The sequence below is a fragment of the Haliaeetus albicilla genome, chromosome 4 (assembly GCF_947461875.1).
Source record: "Haliaeetus albicilla chromosome 4, bHalAlb1.1, whole genome shotgun sequence".
In the NCBI taxonomy this organism is placed as follows: domain Eukaryota; kingdom Metazoa; phylum Chordata; class Aves; order Accipitriformes; family Accipitridae; genus Haliaeetus; species Haliaeetus albicilla.
The window spans coordinates 46585872-46602595 of NC_091486.1; the positions used below are offsets into that span (position 1 = coordinate 46585872).

General features: G+C 44.8%; 1 protein-coding gene across 1 annotated transcript in view; it reads right to left on the reverse strand.

The window, feature by feature from the left end:
• Positions 1-16724, reverse strand: part of FBXO42 (F-box protein 42) — a 50109-nt gene extending 33385 nt beyond the window's left edge. The window contains exons 1-2 of the mRNA XM_069782302.1: positions 16565-16724; positions 640-906 (exon numbers count right to left, since the gene is read on the reverse strand). Of these exons, the coding sequence (XP_069638403.1) occupies positions 640-889 (250 nt within the window). The 5' untranslated portion in view covers positions 890-906; positions 16565-16724. The remainder of the gene's footprint in view (positions 1-639; positions 907-16564) is intronic.

Here is a 16724-nt window from a genome sequence, read left to right on the forward strand (position 1 = left end):
ATTTGTCGTATCATATGTATCTAGCATTAGAATATCCCCATAAGGCTTCAGAATTAATGCTGCACAGAGGTGAAGTATCTGTATCTCAGGGCTACTCTTTCAGGAAGTCTGAATATGTAGATCTGTACTAATGCAGATTTTATATACCACTTATCTTCAGCAGAGCTGTAAGAACCAGACACGGTTTTCTTTCCAGCCGAAAGCATAAACTTTGGGAATGTTAATTACTGAGCAAGACACAAATGAAGCACAATTACAGCCACATCAGACATGGGACACTGGCAACTGGGGCTGCTGTGTGGTGGAGAGGAAGCCTGAATGCAAGGTCAACAGTGCTGCACATCAGCAGCGCAGGGGGAGCATTCAAAAGCAACGTGAGCTGCTCTCTCACGGGGGTTCTTGGGGTTTCACTCTTTTATACTTCAAAAGAGGCTGAGGGGCTCAATTCTGCATTGTTATTAGCCTTGAGCAAAGCAAGTGCCCCGACAGCTGTAGCTATTTTTCCGGCATTTTGCAGAAGTCAAATTTCTGAGTTTGAGGGGAAAACAACAGGTGAGGCTAAAAAAAGGCAGAGCCCTGAGATACAAATCCATCTTCCCACAATTAAAAAAAATGCACTTGCATTACAGCTATTTGTACCTTTGATTAGTCGATACCACTGTTTGCAGACAAGGGCAGCAGTTTTGTGCTCTTGATAGGGCGAAAGGAAGGAGAGGATATATTCCAAAACCTCTTCTGGGAGCTCCAACATTGATCTGTTATGCCTGGTCTCCTCGACCTCCAGCTCAGCATGAGGCTCATCATCTTGCTCCATTGTCCCTTCGACCACAGCGTCTTCTGGATCCACAGCCATGAAACCGTCATCTTCACTGTCCGAGGAACTGGCCATGGCATTCCACTTCACAGCTTCAAGGGGGGAAAAAAAAGACAACAGTAAGGTCACAAAGAAAATTAATAGCATCAGAAATGCATTTGCAATCCACGTATGCTACACCAAAGGTCTATGTCAAGCTCTGTCCCAGCAAACTCCAAGTCAAGGACATGGTTTTTGCAAAGATTTGAAGCAGGCTGAACACAGTTTAGGAACAAGCCACTCTCCATTGGCGCAGCATTTTCCCAGGCCATTTAATCTCTTGCCACTCTCAGCCCTACTGTCGCCTACAAACTGTACCAGAGAGAGAAAAAAACCAACCCAAATCCTGCTGGAGGAAACCCCTGCTTCCTTGCTGGGCCCGAGAAGGCATCACAGTGCTGCACTGGTGGCCCTGGTTGGTTTGCACTGTGGGGCCAGGCAGCGATGGGGAAAGGGATCTCCACCAAATCAAGAGCAACCCAAAGTGAAATAGGATCGAAGGGACAACTTTGCAGCCCCTCCTCCCCCACAAAACCAGTTTTGCCAGCAAGCCTGCTTTACCCCAAGCAACTTCCCAGCAGCACGTGGGGGGGGGGGGGAAATCCCTGTCCCCTTCTCCCTTAACACTCCCCTTGTTTTTTTTTTTTTTTTTTTTTTTAATTAAATACTTGCACGTAGTTCTTACTGGCAGTAGGTGAGGAAAGAAAAACCCCCACAGGATTTACTGCTGCTGAAAGGCTGGAATATCGAATATTGCATCTCCAGCTATTCAGAACATCTTAAGCATAAGGTAACGTACCGATGACAGAAATACATCATGAAATAAATCCATCTTAACGAACGGCTGTGTCCAATTCGGCCAGTTGGCAAGGTGTGCTGTTAAACCCATGCCTGTCACTGCAAAACAAATCCCCGGACCCTATTTCCCAGCAAGCAGCTGACCTGTCTTGGGGAGAGTGGCGATAGTTTTCCCTTCCAACACTGCTGGGTGAAGACCAAGGGATGTAACGGCTCCATGACTATACCTGCACCGATAGCTCAAACCAATATAACTCACAAGGATGACACAGGGACTTTCTTTTCAAAAAACTGCAATTACAAATTCCCCTTATTATCCTTTCCTAGCACAGCAGGTTGTAATGAAGGACCCAACACAGGGTAAGCTCTCAGCTCTTACATCGCTCAGCGTGAGTTTCTCCCAAAACCACAAGGCAGAGGCTGCCCAGCCACCCCCAGGTCCCAGACTGACTAGGATGATGGGATGGAGATCAACACCATCCATGGGACGAATCCCACCTGCAGCAAGCCCAGAATACAAACCCACTCCTCAAGAGGGAAGACAAGACGTGGCTTTTTGCCCAACATACTTAAATACAAGTATATAGTATCTTATTTTTACCAAGCTCTTAGTATCACAGAAAATATGGATGGAAGGAATTTAAGTTACCTAGCTATCAGGAATAAACTAAGCTGCTATAAGCTTCCAGCAATGCAAACTCTACCATCTTCCCCAGCTAAACCCAGGGTTTTCCCATCCCAGCATACACTGAGCTGAAGAGCCATGGGAATAGCAGAGAGCAGAGATGCGGAGCAGAAAAGCTTGCCATGACAACTAATTCATGCTCAGAAAAATTATGTTTGACAGCATTACTCTCCACTTTTGTCAGGTTCCCTGATGAAGCAACTTCAGAAAATCCACGGGGCTGTCAATCTTTGGTAGAAACCACATCAAAATTAAACTTACAGTTATCATCCTAACAGATGCTCAGCACGCTTTCCCATGTCAGAAATCCTTCTTAGAGTCAATGTTATGACAGAGAAAGGCTGAAACCCAAACGCTTTGACACAAGTGCTGCTGCTGCTGCCAGCAAACTGCATTACACAGCAGATAATACACAAATTCCCAAAGATTAAGAAATGGAAAACTAAAAAAAAAAAAAAAAAAAAAAAAAAAAAAAAAAAGCAGAGCTGCGCTAAAAAAAAATAATTAAAAAAACAAGAGGGTTGGGTCTTTTCCAAGTAAAAGCATCTATTACCACGAAGCGCATGTGCCAATTTCCATCTTGACATGGCATGGCAGGAAGCCAAAGGCTCCCAGTACTCCAACTTCAGGATGCTGTTTCACTAGAGCCAGGGAGGTTGGAGGAAGGAGGGTTGGTCCCTATCTCATGGCTTGGGACAACAGAGCAACACATCTACCCAGGTGGAACAGAAGGCATTTCACACCCTAAAAAATGCTAAAAGACCAATCAGAAGTACATTTGCATCCAGATCAGGTACAATGGGACACCTGTGGGTGACAACGCTGAACATAAGCCTCAACTCAACAGGTTCACACAAGACATCTGTTGTGTTATTAAGGTTTAGAAGCAAAGATTCTGTGTGTTTCCCAACAGCTTTTATTTACCCTCTAAATAATGTCCAAAACCTGCTGGAGGAAGTCAGTTGAGAAGTGCAGGAATGAACACCCAGCTAGGAAGGGTTTTTTCCCCAATTATTAAATCCCAATTTTGATCCTCCTGAGCAGGCTTGGGAACAACACAACACAGCAAGTTAATCACAGGGGCAAAACAGCTTGGGGGTTAGAAAAGCATCTCTAAGACCCATTTTAAAAAGGCAGGAGGAGCAGGGAAACCCCTCGATACCTCAAATAGCACATGCTCATGCAGATCTGGGGATGGAGAAGCCACGCTGAGTTTTGTCTGGTCTTACCAGACCACTTGATAACATTATAAATATTCAAATGCATCTACTTTGCTAGATCCTCGTTTTCTAAATGTTTGAATGTAAGAAAAACACACCCTCCAAGTTTTCACACCCACGCTGTGTGATTTTTCTTAAGGAAAACAAGACTAGCAATAAACTCAACTCCCAAAAGGCAAGTCGCCGTCAAAATAACTCTTCAAGCTTGACCTATCACGGATGCAGATTTTGCTCTTATGGCACAGGAGCAGCAGGCTGGGAATAACCACCCCCAGACTGCAAAGCAGCAAAAGCCCTGTCCTATAACCCTGCTCCAACATCAAAAAAGAAATCCAGGCAGTCAGTAAGAAAGCACTAAAGCATCCCAGCCAGCTCCTATTACCAGTTATTCAGCAGATCCATGGGAGAAAATCCCATGCCAGTGTTTTTACTAGTTATGTGAAGAGCAGAACAGAGTGTTTCTGTCCCATTTGGATTTAGGGTAGATGCAGTAGGTGTTTTCTCACTCATCCTGGCTCTCAGGTGCTCTCTGCTTGCATTGAGCCGGGCTTCAGTTTGTAAGCGGGCTAAAATTAATCTCCAAGTACTCAAAAAGCCGCAGTGAAGGGATTTAAGCAGTCATGTCGCATCCAAAAGTACATGCAATTCAATTAACTCGCCGGGACAGATCCAGGAGCCCCGTTCTGTTTGGATCGATTGCTGTGAAGGCCAACACAAGCCCCTTGAAGCATCGTATTATAGTTTGCACCCTACAGTCTCCTGGTCCCAGAGAAGTGCCTTTATATTCCAGCAGCAGAAATGTTTTACAGCATTCAGAAATTAGCCTAAAGCCCTACCAAGAAGGAATTGCAGCTGCTTAAAATAACACGTAAAGAAACACTAGAAGGGCAATTGAAACAGAGCTCTGCCAGCACTGATCAAATTTGCCTGGCCCTTCCTAAAAGCTGTGTCTTTGCCAGTTGGCAAAACATGTTATAACTCTTTTCCTCCTTTCAGAGCACTTGAATTTCCCCTCTTTCCCCTCCTGAAATTATTTAAGAACCTGCTATTTATTCTGCTAAAGTGATTATTTGCTGCAGTGGAACAAACAGGTGAAAAACATTAAATGCAGGCAAAAACCCCCACCAGGTTTAAGCACTTCTTGAAGCCTGGTAGCAACATCAGGCAGCCAGCAGCCTGCTCCTGCAAAACCCCTCTCAACCCAAAAAGGTTTTCCTACCTGCAGGCATCTCTCCTGGTCCCATGGACCCCAATTCACAGGCGTGGGTGGCATCAGTGGTTCCCATCCTGAGCTACCTCCTCTTCTCTGCAAGTCTCAGCTGTTTTAAGAAGCGTTTGAACCCACAGGGGTTTTGACCTGGCTGCTTTTTTTTTTTTTTTTTTTAGTCAACAGTTTTTAGGGGAAAAAAGCCTCCAAGGGAAAGTTCTTGAATGAAAATAAGAGGCCGTGCAATAGTACTGAGTCAGAGCACATTACGCATAAGGGAATGCTCATTTTCACATGCCACAAAAAATACTCTCTCCAAACATAATCATAGAAGCTATGTTCTCACCCAGGAAAAAAAATAATAAACGTGTGTGAAAGGACCCAGCCCTGGCTGGCTGACTGCTTCGGCTGGAAGGAGAAAGGGACTCTGCAGAACAGAACGGTTAATTGCACTTGGCAATCAGAAGCTATGGCATTAATTTAGGGGTGGAAGATAGCAACTGCCTCTAACCCCCTCCAGACTCTTCCTCATACTTTGCAACTGCTTATTCCACTTGTCAGCAGCCCCATCATGGCAGGGTAGCATTTATGGAGACATTTAGACCTTTTAGGCTTATTCTCTTAGCCAGTTTAAAAAAACAAGCCTATTCCATCAGACAGACACATTTAATAATAAGTCTTAGGCTGCTTTCCTTGAAAACAATTCCTGTCTGTATTTGGAAGGATTATTTTTGCACAATATTTTATTGTCTCATGCAGCTGTGCCATTAAGGACTTCAATGGCAGCTTCCCCCACTCCAATTTGGCTTTTGCTACTGTAAGTTGCTCTACAGAAGCCCCGAGCCCTTTTCTAGAGATATAAGAGGAAAAATAAAGTACTATTTCCTAGGTAGAAGCACACTGTTTTATGAAAGCAATGGCACAGGGAGTAAAAAGTCTCCAGGAGTTACAGGATTTGGAGTAGGTATAAACACCGTTAAATAAGATGACATTTCTAGTCCTCCAAAACTTGCACCATTTAGAGCTGATGCATTTGAAAATCAACTGCTAGACAAGTTCAACAGTGGAAAAAAAGCAGATTTTAGTCAAAAAAGAAAACAAAGCCTCTGGGAAACCGAACGATGAGCAATATCCTGTATGCGCTGCCGCACCAGCATCACGCCCAGATGAACGAGTGAGACCTCGGGGATACCTGCACCATCCTTTTCTCCTTATCCCTGCAAAACAGGCAATTACAAGTTCTTTGAAGCACAGCTTTCCTCCCCCCCTCCACCTCCTTTAGCTGCCTTTCAACAGGAAATTGTTTTTTTTCTTTCATATAAGACCTAGCTTCACCCATGAAAAGAAAGGTTTCCTAAATTCCATCTGCAAGTTTGAAAAGTCAAATATATATCTTTCAGTACTAGCTCCCTGCCACGTGTTTTGCCTGTTAAACCAGTATTTTTATAGAGATTCCAGAGACAAATTCAAAATTACGTGACTTCATTTTACAATGCCATATAACCTGTACCATACTGTAATGAAACAGCATGATTACAACTGAATTTTAATTGATATTATTGTAATAAAAAGGTATAGAGAGTTACCAGAAATCTCTCCCACCCCAATGATGACAGGCTGACCCTCAGCTATTCCATATTCCTGCTCATTTTTATTCTAAGCTTTCAGGAAAAAAAAAAAAGTAGTAATATAACATTACGCAGCAAGATTTATTACACAAACAGCCCAACAACTTAAAAATAAATTCTGCCTAATCTATCTTCCTACAAAATTAAAGCACTGAAAATGAAGAAGAAAATTTGAGGTTTATTCTGGATTTATTATAGGAATACAAACCCAGGTAGCACATGTTTTATATGCTTGTCATTAGTGTACGGTTCATCCGAACAAAAGGAAACAGCAGAGTTTAATGACACTGCACTTCAGGTGTACACAGCAAAATCTGTCATTTGAATTTGCTAATGGAATAAACAGGACAAAACCTCAGAATTGGCCTAAAATCTTAATAAAATATTAACAAATCAAGAACAAGACCAAAAAGCAAAGGCATGAAGTCCACCTCCAGATATCCCTGCAGAACGCCACTGAACAAGCCGAGATCTCCAACATCCAACAACCCCTCCCCAGATGCATCCCTAATAAATGGGATTTGAAGACTTTTGAGTTTCTTTTTACTGCATTATTACCCTTAAAACAGCTTAAGTTGTTTAAAACCTGTTGAAACCTGGCTTGATAAGCACTAGCAGCACAAAAGAAGCTGTTACATTACTTATTTAGGTACCACTTGAGCTCACACACATGCTATTGGCCAACGAACCCCAATTTAATCACACTGGGCATTGAATACATTTACCCTTAGGTTAAAAACGTGATCTGGGTGGGCCAGGCATCTATACACAAAGCACCATGCTCTCTGGGTTTCCCTGATAAAAATTCAAGCCTCCATGTGCATGCCTCCAACTCCGAAATCTCAGTAATCGCTCAACAACATTACATCCCTCCAACCAAGCCAAAAATTAGGAATTCTGAATATCAACCCTAGCTGGGGTTCTCCAAACATGGAATGGGTCATTCCAGCAACTGTGACCCAAATTTGGCCTGTTTGGAAAACTGTTCTGCTCAGGTGCAATAATTGGCTGGGTCTGTATCTAGGTGTGCTCTTACAATTCATCCCCTCTACTGAAATCACCCTAAATTTTGTAGGGCCATAAATAAGTAGTATTTCGGGCTCACACACTCCCTCTACTGACTCCCTGCAAACCGTTAATTAAAATTATTCTTGCCTGAACTTTTTCTAGCAAAACAAATAATCATGATTCATTTCAAAATGAAGGCAAAACTGCATGCCAGCCAGAAAACAAAAATGATCCCTAAACAAGCAAATAAAAGGCTTTGAGACTTGAAAATAGAGGATTTTACAAGAAAACATGCAGATGCTTCTCCTGTTGCAACATACACTGTCTGAAGATAAACAGTTTACACAGCGGCTGCCCAGATAAAAACATCTGATGCGATTCTCAGTACCTATCCAAACCCATCTGTGATGATTCATCATCAAGAACTCCTATAACACCAAGCAAACACACAACGGCAGACTCTGGAAATAATTGTCACCTCCTTCCTTCGTTGATAGAGCAGCAGGTCTGGACCTCAGAGGCAGCACTTGGAAAGCTACAGTTAAATTAATTATTTTGAGGACAGCCTGTAAAAATGACACAGCACTCCTTACTTTCCTCTACAGACATCTCTGAAACTTACCAAAGCTGCTAAAATTGGTTAATCTCTATAAAGGTTTCAGGCAAACAAAGGCAAATTTACAGCTGAACCACAAGGAAAACACATGCTACTGATCTAAAAACCAGTCCCGTTTTGATGGTACAAAAAATAAGTCTGAAAACACAATGCCGAAACATAATTTCTGTATTTACACTTCCATACAGGCCAATGCCCATTTCTATGCCCAAACAGCCCAGAAAACCTGTTCAGGCAAAATAATTACACGTAAAGCATGGAAATTATCTTAGAGAAGGGTTTGCTAACAAAACTAGGAGGTACCCAAACATACTGGGTGACTTAATTCCTGATTTTTTGACAGGCTGCATCAGATGCTTATTCAGTGCAGTTGCTTTTTTTTTTTTTTAAAATAAAACCTTTTCTTTGCACAGTATAACCCGACAAATCCAAACAGCTGCTTACAGCACAATTCCCACTAAACTGCTGCCCACACGGAGGAAACCGCAGTCCCCAAGGTGCCCACGTGTCAAGCAAACACTGCCACAGGAAAGCAGCCTGCAGCAAGTGTCAGAATCCGACCCGGCGCACGACTTCCTTGGCCGGGAAAGCCCTGGATCACATCCACCTCCTCCAGCTCAGGCAGCAAAACAGGCAGCTTGGGAAGCAGCAAAATGTCATTTCCTACCAGTGCATCACTTGCGGGTGAGCCTCTGCCGCCTGCAGCAATTGGACTGGGGGGGGGTCAGACCTTTTTCCTCCCTGGTAGTTCCTCTGGTCTCCAGGATTTTGAGCTTTCTTGCCTTCAGCGGGGTCTTTCCTCTCCCTTTCCTGTCCTGTGAAACTTGCAGGAACTTAGGATCTTTGAGACCTTTATCCTTTTGATGAATCGGGCAGAAAGGGGCAACAGGATCAGGAATTAGTGTGAGAGAGAAAGCAAACTCCATAAGCCTTGCTTCCAAAAAACCAACCCTGGCAAAAGCCCATCGAGAGACAGACACATACTGCTCCACACGACTGCCTTCAGAAACTACTAGCACTTCAAGAGACTTAAATAATCAGTGTTAATACCCATGCTGCAATGCTGTCCATGTAAATCAGGCAATCTCTTGTTGCTTTAAGCAGTAGGACAACCAGTCAATAGTTAGGTTTCCAACACTGCTGCAAAATTCAGGCTTAATGTTTTGCTGTGGGAACAAAGAATGAAATTTTAGTGCTCAGGAAAATTAAGTTAAGGAAATGCTAGGTCAAGGTCAGGGTTTACCAGCGAGGCAACTTGTCAGGCAAGCGCTCCCTTTCAAGCCTCTGGTTCCCCCCCACGACATGGTCTTTGGCTTAGCACATGCATGTGGAGGAGGAGGAGTATGGAAGAATTTCATTTTTGCAATAAACAAAAGTTATTCTGCATCCTAAATTCACAAACCACAACATTCCTCTGTCAACTAAGAAATGTAAGTCACAAGCAGCCCTGAGACATTTCATCTGAAGTGAAGATGAGCTCAAGGATACTGACTTCCAGGCCAAAAAAGAAGGATGCACTGGAAAAAGCCATGTATTAGTGTAGGTCCGGTAGCCAAGGTTTAATCTAAATTGATATCCACAGCTTTCAGACAGACTGCTGACTTCGCAGCAGGTCGCTGATGCAATGTTTTTATCTTTGTTAGCAAGCAGGGTACCAAGATATCTAATACCATCTCGACATGGACATTATCAGTGTTTGAGCACTGCAAATGATGCTGTGCTCCCGATCTTAACTCCTAGCAGATGAGCTGCTCAGCTGTAACATGTATTGCGTGTCTAACAATAAAAGTGTGTTTTTGCAATGTCCACTCACCTAATCACACCAAATAAATTTGTACACCACCTTCAAACTAGTTTGTGTAATTGCCGGTGCAAAGCCTTTGATGAAAGCTGCCAACTACGGAGTTAATCATCTAGCAAATATTGCCCAGGAGCAGGGCTGGATCACACCAAAGAGAATTTAAAGGCAGATCTGTTTGCTAAACAGCAATTGCAACAATATAGAAAATATTTTCTCTCTCTCAATGGTGGCAAAAAAGGAGTTTACATCAATAGAGATACACCCAGCCAGAAAACCCTCTGGCCACATTAGCACGTACCTGCCCAACACAACCTTAAACGCCTTCACACATTACAAAAGTGCAGCATCTGTGGGTGTCCCAGCGCCTGGCTTGTAAGCGCCACAGTGGTAATTAACCCCATTTTATAGGTAAAGGAACAAAAGCACTGAGAAGCCGAGGTCAAGCAAGCCCTCGACAGCACTGGGATTACAATACTGGAGGTTTCTGGCTCCCTGACCTGCACTGAAGAAATTAGGCCACTGCCTCTCCAGAGTTAAGATGAATATCCAGATAGCACCAAAAGCTCTGTTTTACTTTTGACAGGTGAGCTGGAAACAAAGACACACTAATCAAAACACAAAAGGGTGATGGAAAGAGCAAGACTTATGAAAAGCAAGCACGGAGCTTAAGCACTTGCCTCGACACCCATGAAGAGGGCTTGAGCATATAAATTCAGAACGCAGCTGAATTTATCACTGGGGTTTTTTAGCAGAAGATATTAACTAGGGAGGGCAAACACCCGTCAGTCTCTGCAAATATAAGACCACATACCCCTCCGTCACACTGTGCAATGAGGATGGTGAGAAGAACGGTGCCTAAGGGTCCACAAGCACAACACGCATGTGTCGAAGGGCATCGCCACAGCCCGGAAAAGAGGCAAACATCAGCTTCAAGGTGGGGCTGACTTTGAGGCAGCATGTCTTCTCGTTGCTCAAAATTCCGCGGAGCCGTTGTTAGCTCGGTGACTGGCAGTCTAGACAGCGTCTCTTTTATTCACTGTCAATATGTTGCTGGCAGTGAGCACTGGGAGAGCTGTTCTCCTGGCGCTAAAGCTTCTGCTAAACACATTTCTCCCATTAACCAGCATCTTGGTGGGGGAAAATCCCAACCAGCTCCCAGAAAACAGCAATGTCATTTAAAGTGAGCAACAGAGGATTCATTTAAATTTACAGGAGGTAAAGCAGATGGGAAGGATAAATACTTTCCTCTTCAGTGATACGAGTGTGCAAAACAGCCCATAGGGTGGTGGCGATTGCAACCCTATTATTATAAACCAGGAAGGACTGCTCTGCATCCCCTTCAACACCAAGGCTTTAAAGGACAAAGAAATAGGGCTAAAGCCACAGGAAAGACCCATGCACCTCAGCGTGAGGGGTTGCAAACAGGAGCAACAACACCACTGAGCAGACCTCACAAGCAACTGAGCCACCTACAGGAAAATACAACCCAGCAGTTCAATTTAAAATAGATTTCACAAGAGCTAGAGTTTGACCCACCCAGCAGGCTTGATGAGGATTTGCTGCTGTTTCCACACATTTTGAGAATTTGCCTTCCTTTATTAGAATTTTTTTTCAGCTAATGAAGAAGGCAATGCAGAATGAGAAGCAAAAGCACTGCAAGTTAGGGATGCATCACTACTGAGAAAAGCAAGGGCTATCTATTCTATATGCCATATCTCAAGTCTAGTTGTTTAGTGAGGCTTAAAAATACTAGGTATTAGATACTAAGAGAAGACAAAAGAATGGAAGTCAAATCCACATTATGTTAATAAGCAAATAAAAATTCAGCGAAATTGGGCTAATTTCAAATTCATCCCTACCTCTTAATCAAAAACTCAGCTTGCCCCAGCAGTCCAAGATCTCCCTTTGTTAACATCCCAAACAAGAGCATTCCCACCACCCCAACGGGCACCCCTTTAACTGATAAGCACAGCCTGGCATCGTACCGGGCACAAGAGGGGGGCAAACCACCTATTATCACGTATTACGAAATGCTGGGATTCCACAGCACCCAAGAATCAGGTTCAGAGAGGGCTAAAGTGTCCCACGTGTCCCCTCCCGAGCCGCAACGTGCATCAGTGTCAGCTGAATGGGTTGCCACGGCTCTGAAACCTGAAGGTCCAGGAGGTTTTCAGGAGTCCCCAGCAGCAGTCACGACGAGGAAAGAAAACAGCCAGCCTAAAAACAAATGCAGGAAGAGCTTGCATTCAACAGGACAGATTAAAGGTGGCTGCTTGATGGAGGAATTGAACAAAATAATTGCAGAATGGATGCAACAACAATGGTACAGAAGTAGCTGCTATTTGGTTTTCTCATTTAAGGTGTTTTGGGCAGGTGCCTTCACATGCTGGCAAAAGGATCCAATGTGCATCTGATACCAGTGACAAGAAAAAACATAGATTCATGGAAAATGTTTGCCTTTTGCAGAATTATGCTTTTTTTTAATAGCCTTGATACCCTGCATGTGTTCAGCCCCATCCCCTGGAAGCTCACCACAAGGATAACTGTACCTAAGGGGTTCGTGATCCTTTGTTAAAGTGCAGATAAATCACTCATATCATTGCAGGCTCTCCAGCATGATAAAAAGCTGACCATAATGATTAATATGTATCACAGATTCCCCCATGTAAAAAGTTTTGGGATGGACAGTTTTTTCCCATAGTCACTGTGACTTAACAGCAAGATTTTTACATTTATGAGGTGCTTTTTATCAAGAAAACCCAAAATCGCTCAGCAAACCAGAGATGATCTTTTGCCCACTGAAATGTGTCACTTGCCATTACTAACTGTACGGTCTGTCTGCAAGAGCAATAATTTCTGCAGCTTCACAGGGAGCTTTGCTTAGGCAGAACATATATCACAAAATATGGACTTTGCTAAGGTTATCGTGTATTTTTGGTAATGATTTGCAGCATTCAGCGACAGCCCCTTGCTTTTACATCTCTGGTACGAGGCAGCCTGGCAGCAGAACACCTCCTAACATCGTCCCTTCACAATCAACTCAAATAAAAGCATCTTTTCACCAAACACAACTTGCTGTGGAGACCTGGGGTACCCTCAAACACATCTCAAAGCGCTGACAGGGCCGTCACCACTGATCTGAGGTTTGACAAGACCAGTGGTGGAAGGGAACATTACCACAGCACATCAATATTAACCTAACAAGAAGCCCCAAATAAATTAAAGTAGCTTTACCAACTTACCTTAAGGCTTCAAAAGCCCACATTATTACAAAATTTGCACAAGCACAGAACAAAATAAGCCAGACATGAATCTGAAACATATGAAGAGATACAGTATGTCTGAATTACTTAATACAGTTCAGGCAACTGTGATTTGCAAGGGGGAAATAAACATTTTAAGTCATAGATGTTTCAGTAGGTGTTCAGCTAGCAAAGCTAAATATTTTAAAAATTGCCATAGAAATGGGGAAGCAAATACAGTCCACAGCAAGGTCCGATGCAAATTAACTGAAGCTCTAGGAGAACATTTGCAGTTCTTGAAATAGCAAGCTCCTGAAGGCAAGATCCACGTTTTCTGCATCTTGCTCAACACAAGCCACAGTTCTCGATGCGGATGTGTCACCCTGCTCTCCTTTAATCTCAGACACAAGCGAGTTCAAAAGGGATTTTGACCTGAATTTCTAAACTACATCAAAAAGCTGCATTAGCTGTTAATGGCAGCCCAGCCCAGATACCTTGGTGCATCTCTCGGGAATGTCACCAACTGCAGACAGTCCCACTCAGGTCAGAAAACACACTCCGAAAGGAGCTCTTACCTGGAGAAATACCCATAGAGCACATTATCAAGGCCACCAGAGTCCTCTTTTCACAGGCTTTTATCTAGATTTGTACTGAATCTGAGCCTAGCTCTGGCTCTAACACCTTTTATAAGCCCTTGCAGACATCCCCACGCGATGTTGCAGTTCAAAAGCCAAGGGCTTCAAGCTTATTTACATTCAACCTTAAGAAAATTTGTTAGGACAAAGCCTGAATCAATGTTTTACAACAAAGCCTGCCATGACTAAATACACAGGGAAAAATAACTTCCCTCAGAGGCGCAGCTCTGTTTACACAGAAAGTGGGAAGCCTTTTCTAGCAGCACTCGCTCACATCCTGTGGAAGTGGCTGGAATTGGCAGTGGGCGAAGCAGGCTGTGCTGAAACCCAACGCCTCTTCGAAGCCCTGAAAACAGACCTTTACAAATCAGCTGTGTACTGGGAACGTGTGGAGAACAGACTATCCCCATCCTTCCACTCCAAAGCTACAGCTGGTGTCACTCCTTCCGTTAAACATGAAGATTATATACATTAAATTTCCTGAGATTAAGGGCAGGACAGTCAAGCACATCCTCGCTATCTTTGGGAACAAACACCTCACTCCAGAAGGTGCCTGATGAAGCAGCTTCAAGCAGCGGCTTGAAATCCCCAAGTCAAAGGTAACGCACGTTCAACAGTGGCAATAAACCATCCCGATCTTTATATCAACCACAGGCAGGACAATAACATTTTTTCTGCAGGCAAGATTTCTTCTAGGGTTTCTCCTATAGCCAAACACAGAGAAAATTTGAGTCCAGAGACTAAAGGCTGTAGTAAACTCAAATGAAAATTTAAAATTACACATACTGCCTTTAAAAGTCCATAAGAGTAAACCAGTGCAGCTTTGTAAACTAGTGCAATACTAAAACCGTACAGTGTCTTTCAAACCCAAGTGCTTCGTTTGCCACCGTGGAAAAAATGTTGCTTGGGCGGAGTCACCCGTCAGTTAAAATACCAGGTAACACAGCAGGAAAAACACGCGCAAACATCTTCGCTATGTGAAAACAACCACTGGATGGGATTCTGATTCTGCTAGAAGCATGCAGATACAAAAGCCCTGGTGAACAGGATTGAACCCGATGCAGTAAGAACTGTAATTTCTCCCTCTGCAAGAGAGGCATCATCCTGCCTTGGAAATAGCCCATGATCCCACCCAGGATCTTGCTTTCTTCTCTCCCAATTCTGACACCAGGGAAAGACCAACCCAAGGCAAACCTGAAGGACACAACCCGAGGGAAAGCCACCGGTATTCGGCCCTTCTCCAGCATGAGCGTAAGGAAAAGGAAGGAGAGATGGTGGTGGGAACACACAGGGCTACGGAAATGAGGAAATAACAGCAAGTCTCTTAACTCTTCAGTTAACATCCAGCTCAGATATTTGGCTCTTCAGAAGGGCCAAGCCCAGGCTGCGACCACTGCGTTGTGATATAAAGCAATTTGTTAGGACACTGCAGTATCATCACCGATTTGGGGCTTCATGGGGCCACCTGCAAGGCAGTGGATCAATTCAGGCTTTGGGCTCCTTCGCTTTTGAAGGGCAGGGTGGGTAAAGACATCATTACATCCAGGTTACAAATTTAGGTCAGCAGCATCTCAAATGTAATTTATTTTAATTCATATCCCCTTTAGTAAAGGGGAAGACTTCCAGCTGCTGACCTACAGAATGATCCAGTCTCACCAGCGGTGATAATTAAAGCCATTTTAATACAAATGACATCCCCAGCGATCAACCAGGTTATCTTACAAACAGAACACAGTCCCCACGTAACGAACTGATTCACCGTACTGCAGACAGGCATTTCAGTTTGCATGACTTCTCTTTTGTTCTTCCTCTGAGCATTAATTAGAGTTCAGGTTATTAAGAGCGAGATACCAAGGCTCTGCTCCTGCGGCTCCTAAGAAAGGCCTTGCCCAATTTGAAAACCCAAACAGGCTTGAAGTGAGACACTTCATCCCGGAAAGGTTTGGGCAGCATCTTGCAGGCAGCATGAGATAATCCTCCCGAGTGAGACCCGCGCATTGAGATGAGCCCCTGCAGTGTCTGCTCAGCCCAGCCCCGTTGTGACAAAAAAAAAATTAAATAAATAAAGCCATTCTCAAATCACCGATGAGATTATCAGTGAAGACAATGGGGACTAACACCCCAAATCCTGTTGAGCTGATAAATACCAAGCTTGCCACCACTACTGATTTAACACAACACTTTTGGGACCAAACCAAACGTATATATATACACACACGTAAGGCGAGCAGCACACGAGGCACGAACGCAAATGCAAGTCAAGAACTGGATTCACATGGAGTTATTTGAAGAATAACCGGAGACTGAGCCTCACCTTTGTTTTTACACGTAGGAGACGTGAGCCTTCAGGGCAGCCACAGCACCCCGCAGCCTCCACACGGTCGGCAGCATCCGTCCCCCCCCACCCTGCCAGCCTGCACCTTGGCACTGCCCAATGCCAACACTGATTTTTTTGGGGGAAACCTAGTTTTTTTTGGAGGGGGGGAAGGGAGGGCAGGTTTTGCCCACCCCCAGCACTGAAGAAGACCCCAGGGCTGCCTTCAACTTGTCCCCCCTCCCCGGGGCTGCCGCTGCCCTCCGTGGGCAGGGAAGGGGCCTCCCCCCCTCACAGGGACGAGCAGCCCTCGCGGGGGGGCTACAATACCCCGGGGGGATCTGTCCTCAATAGAGACTCCCCAAAAAGAGGTAAGGGGGGAAAAGAAGGGCTCAACCCCACCCTCAAGCCCCCAAATGGGTGGCCCCCTCCAGGCGAGGCCTGTCCCGCCCTGAGGGGCCTGGCCCGCCGCCGCCCCGCTCCCCAGGGAAGGGACGCTGCCCACCGCCGCTCTCATCCCTCCCCGCCCCGGGGAACCGCACCGCGGGGCCCCTCACCTGCCGCCGGCCACCGCCTGCTGCGGCTGGGCCGGGCCCTCAGGGCTGCAGGCGCTGGGGTCGCCGCGTCGCCCAGGTGACGGCTCGAACCGGCGCCGCCATCTTCCCTCCTCCCCTCCGCCACCGCCGCCGCCGCTCCGGCCGCGGCGGAGAACACACT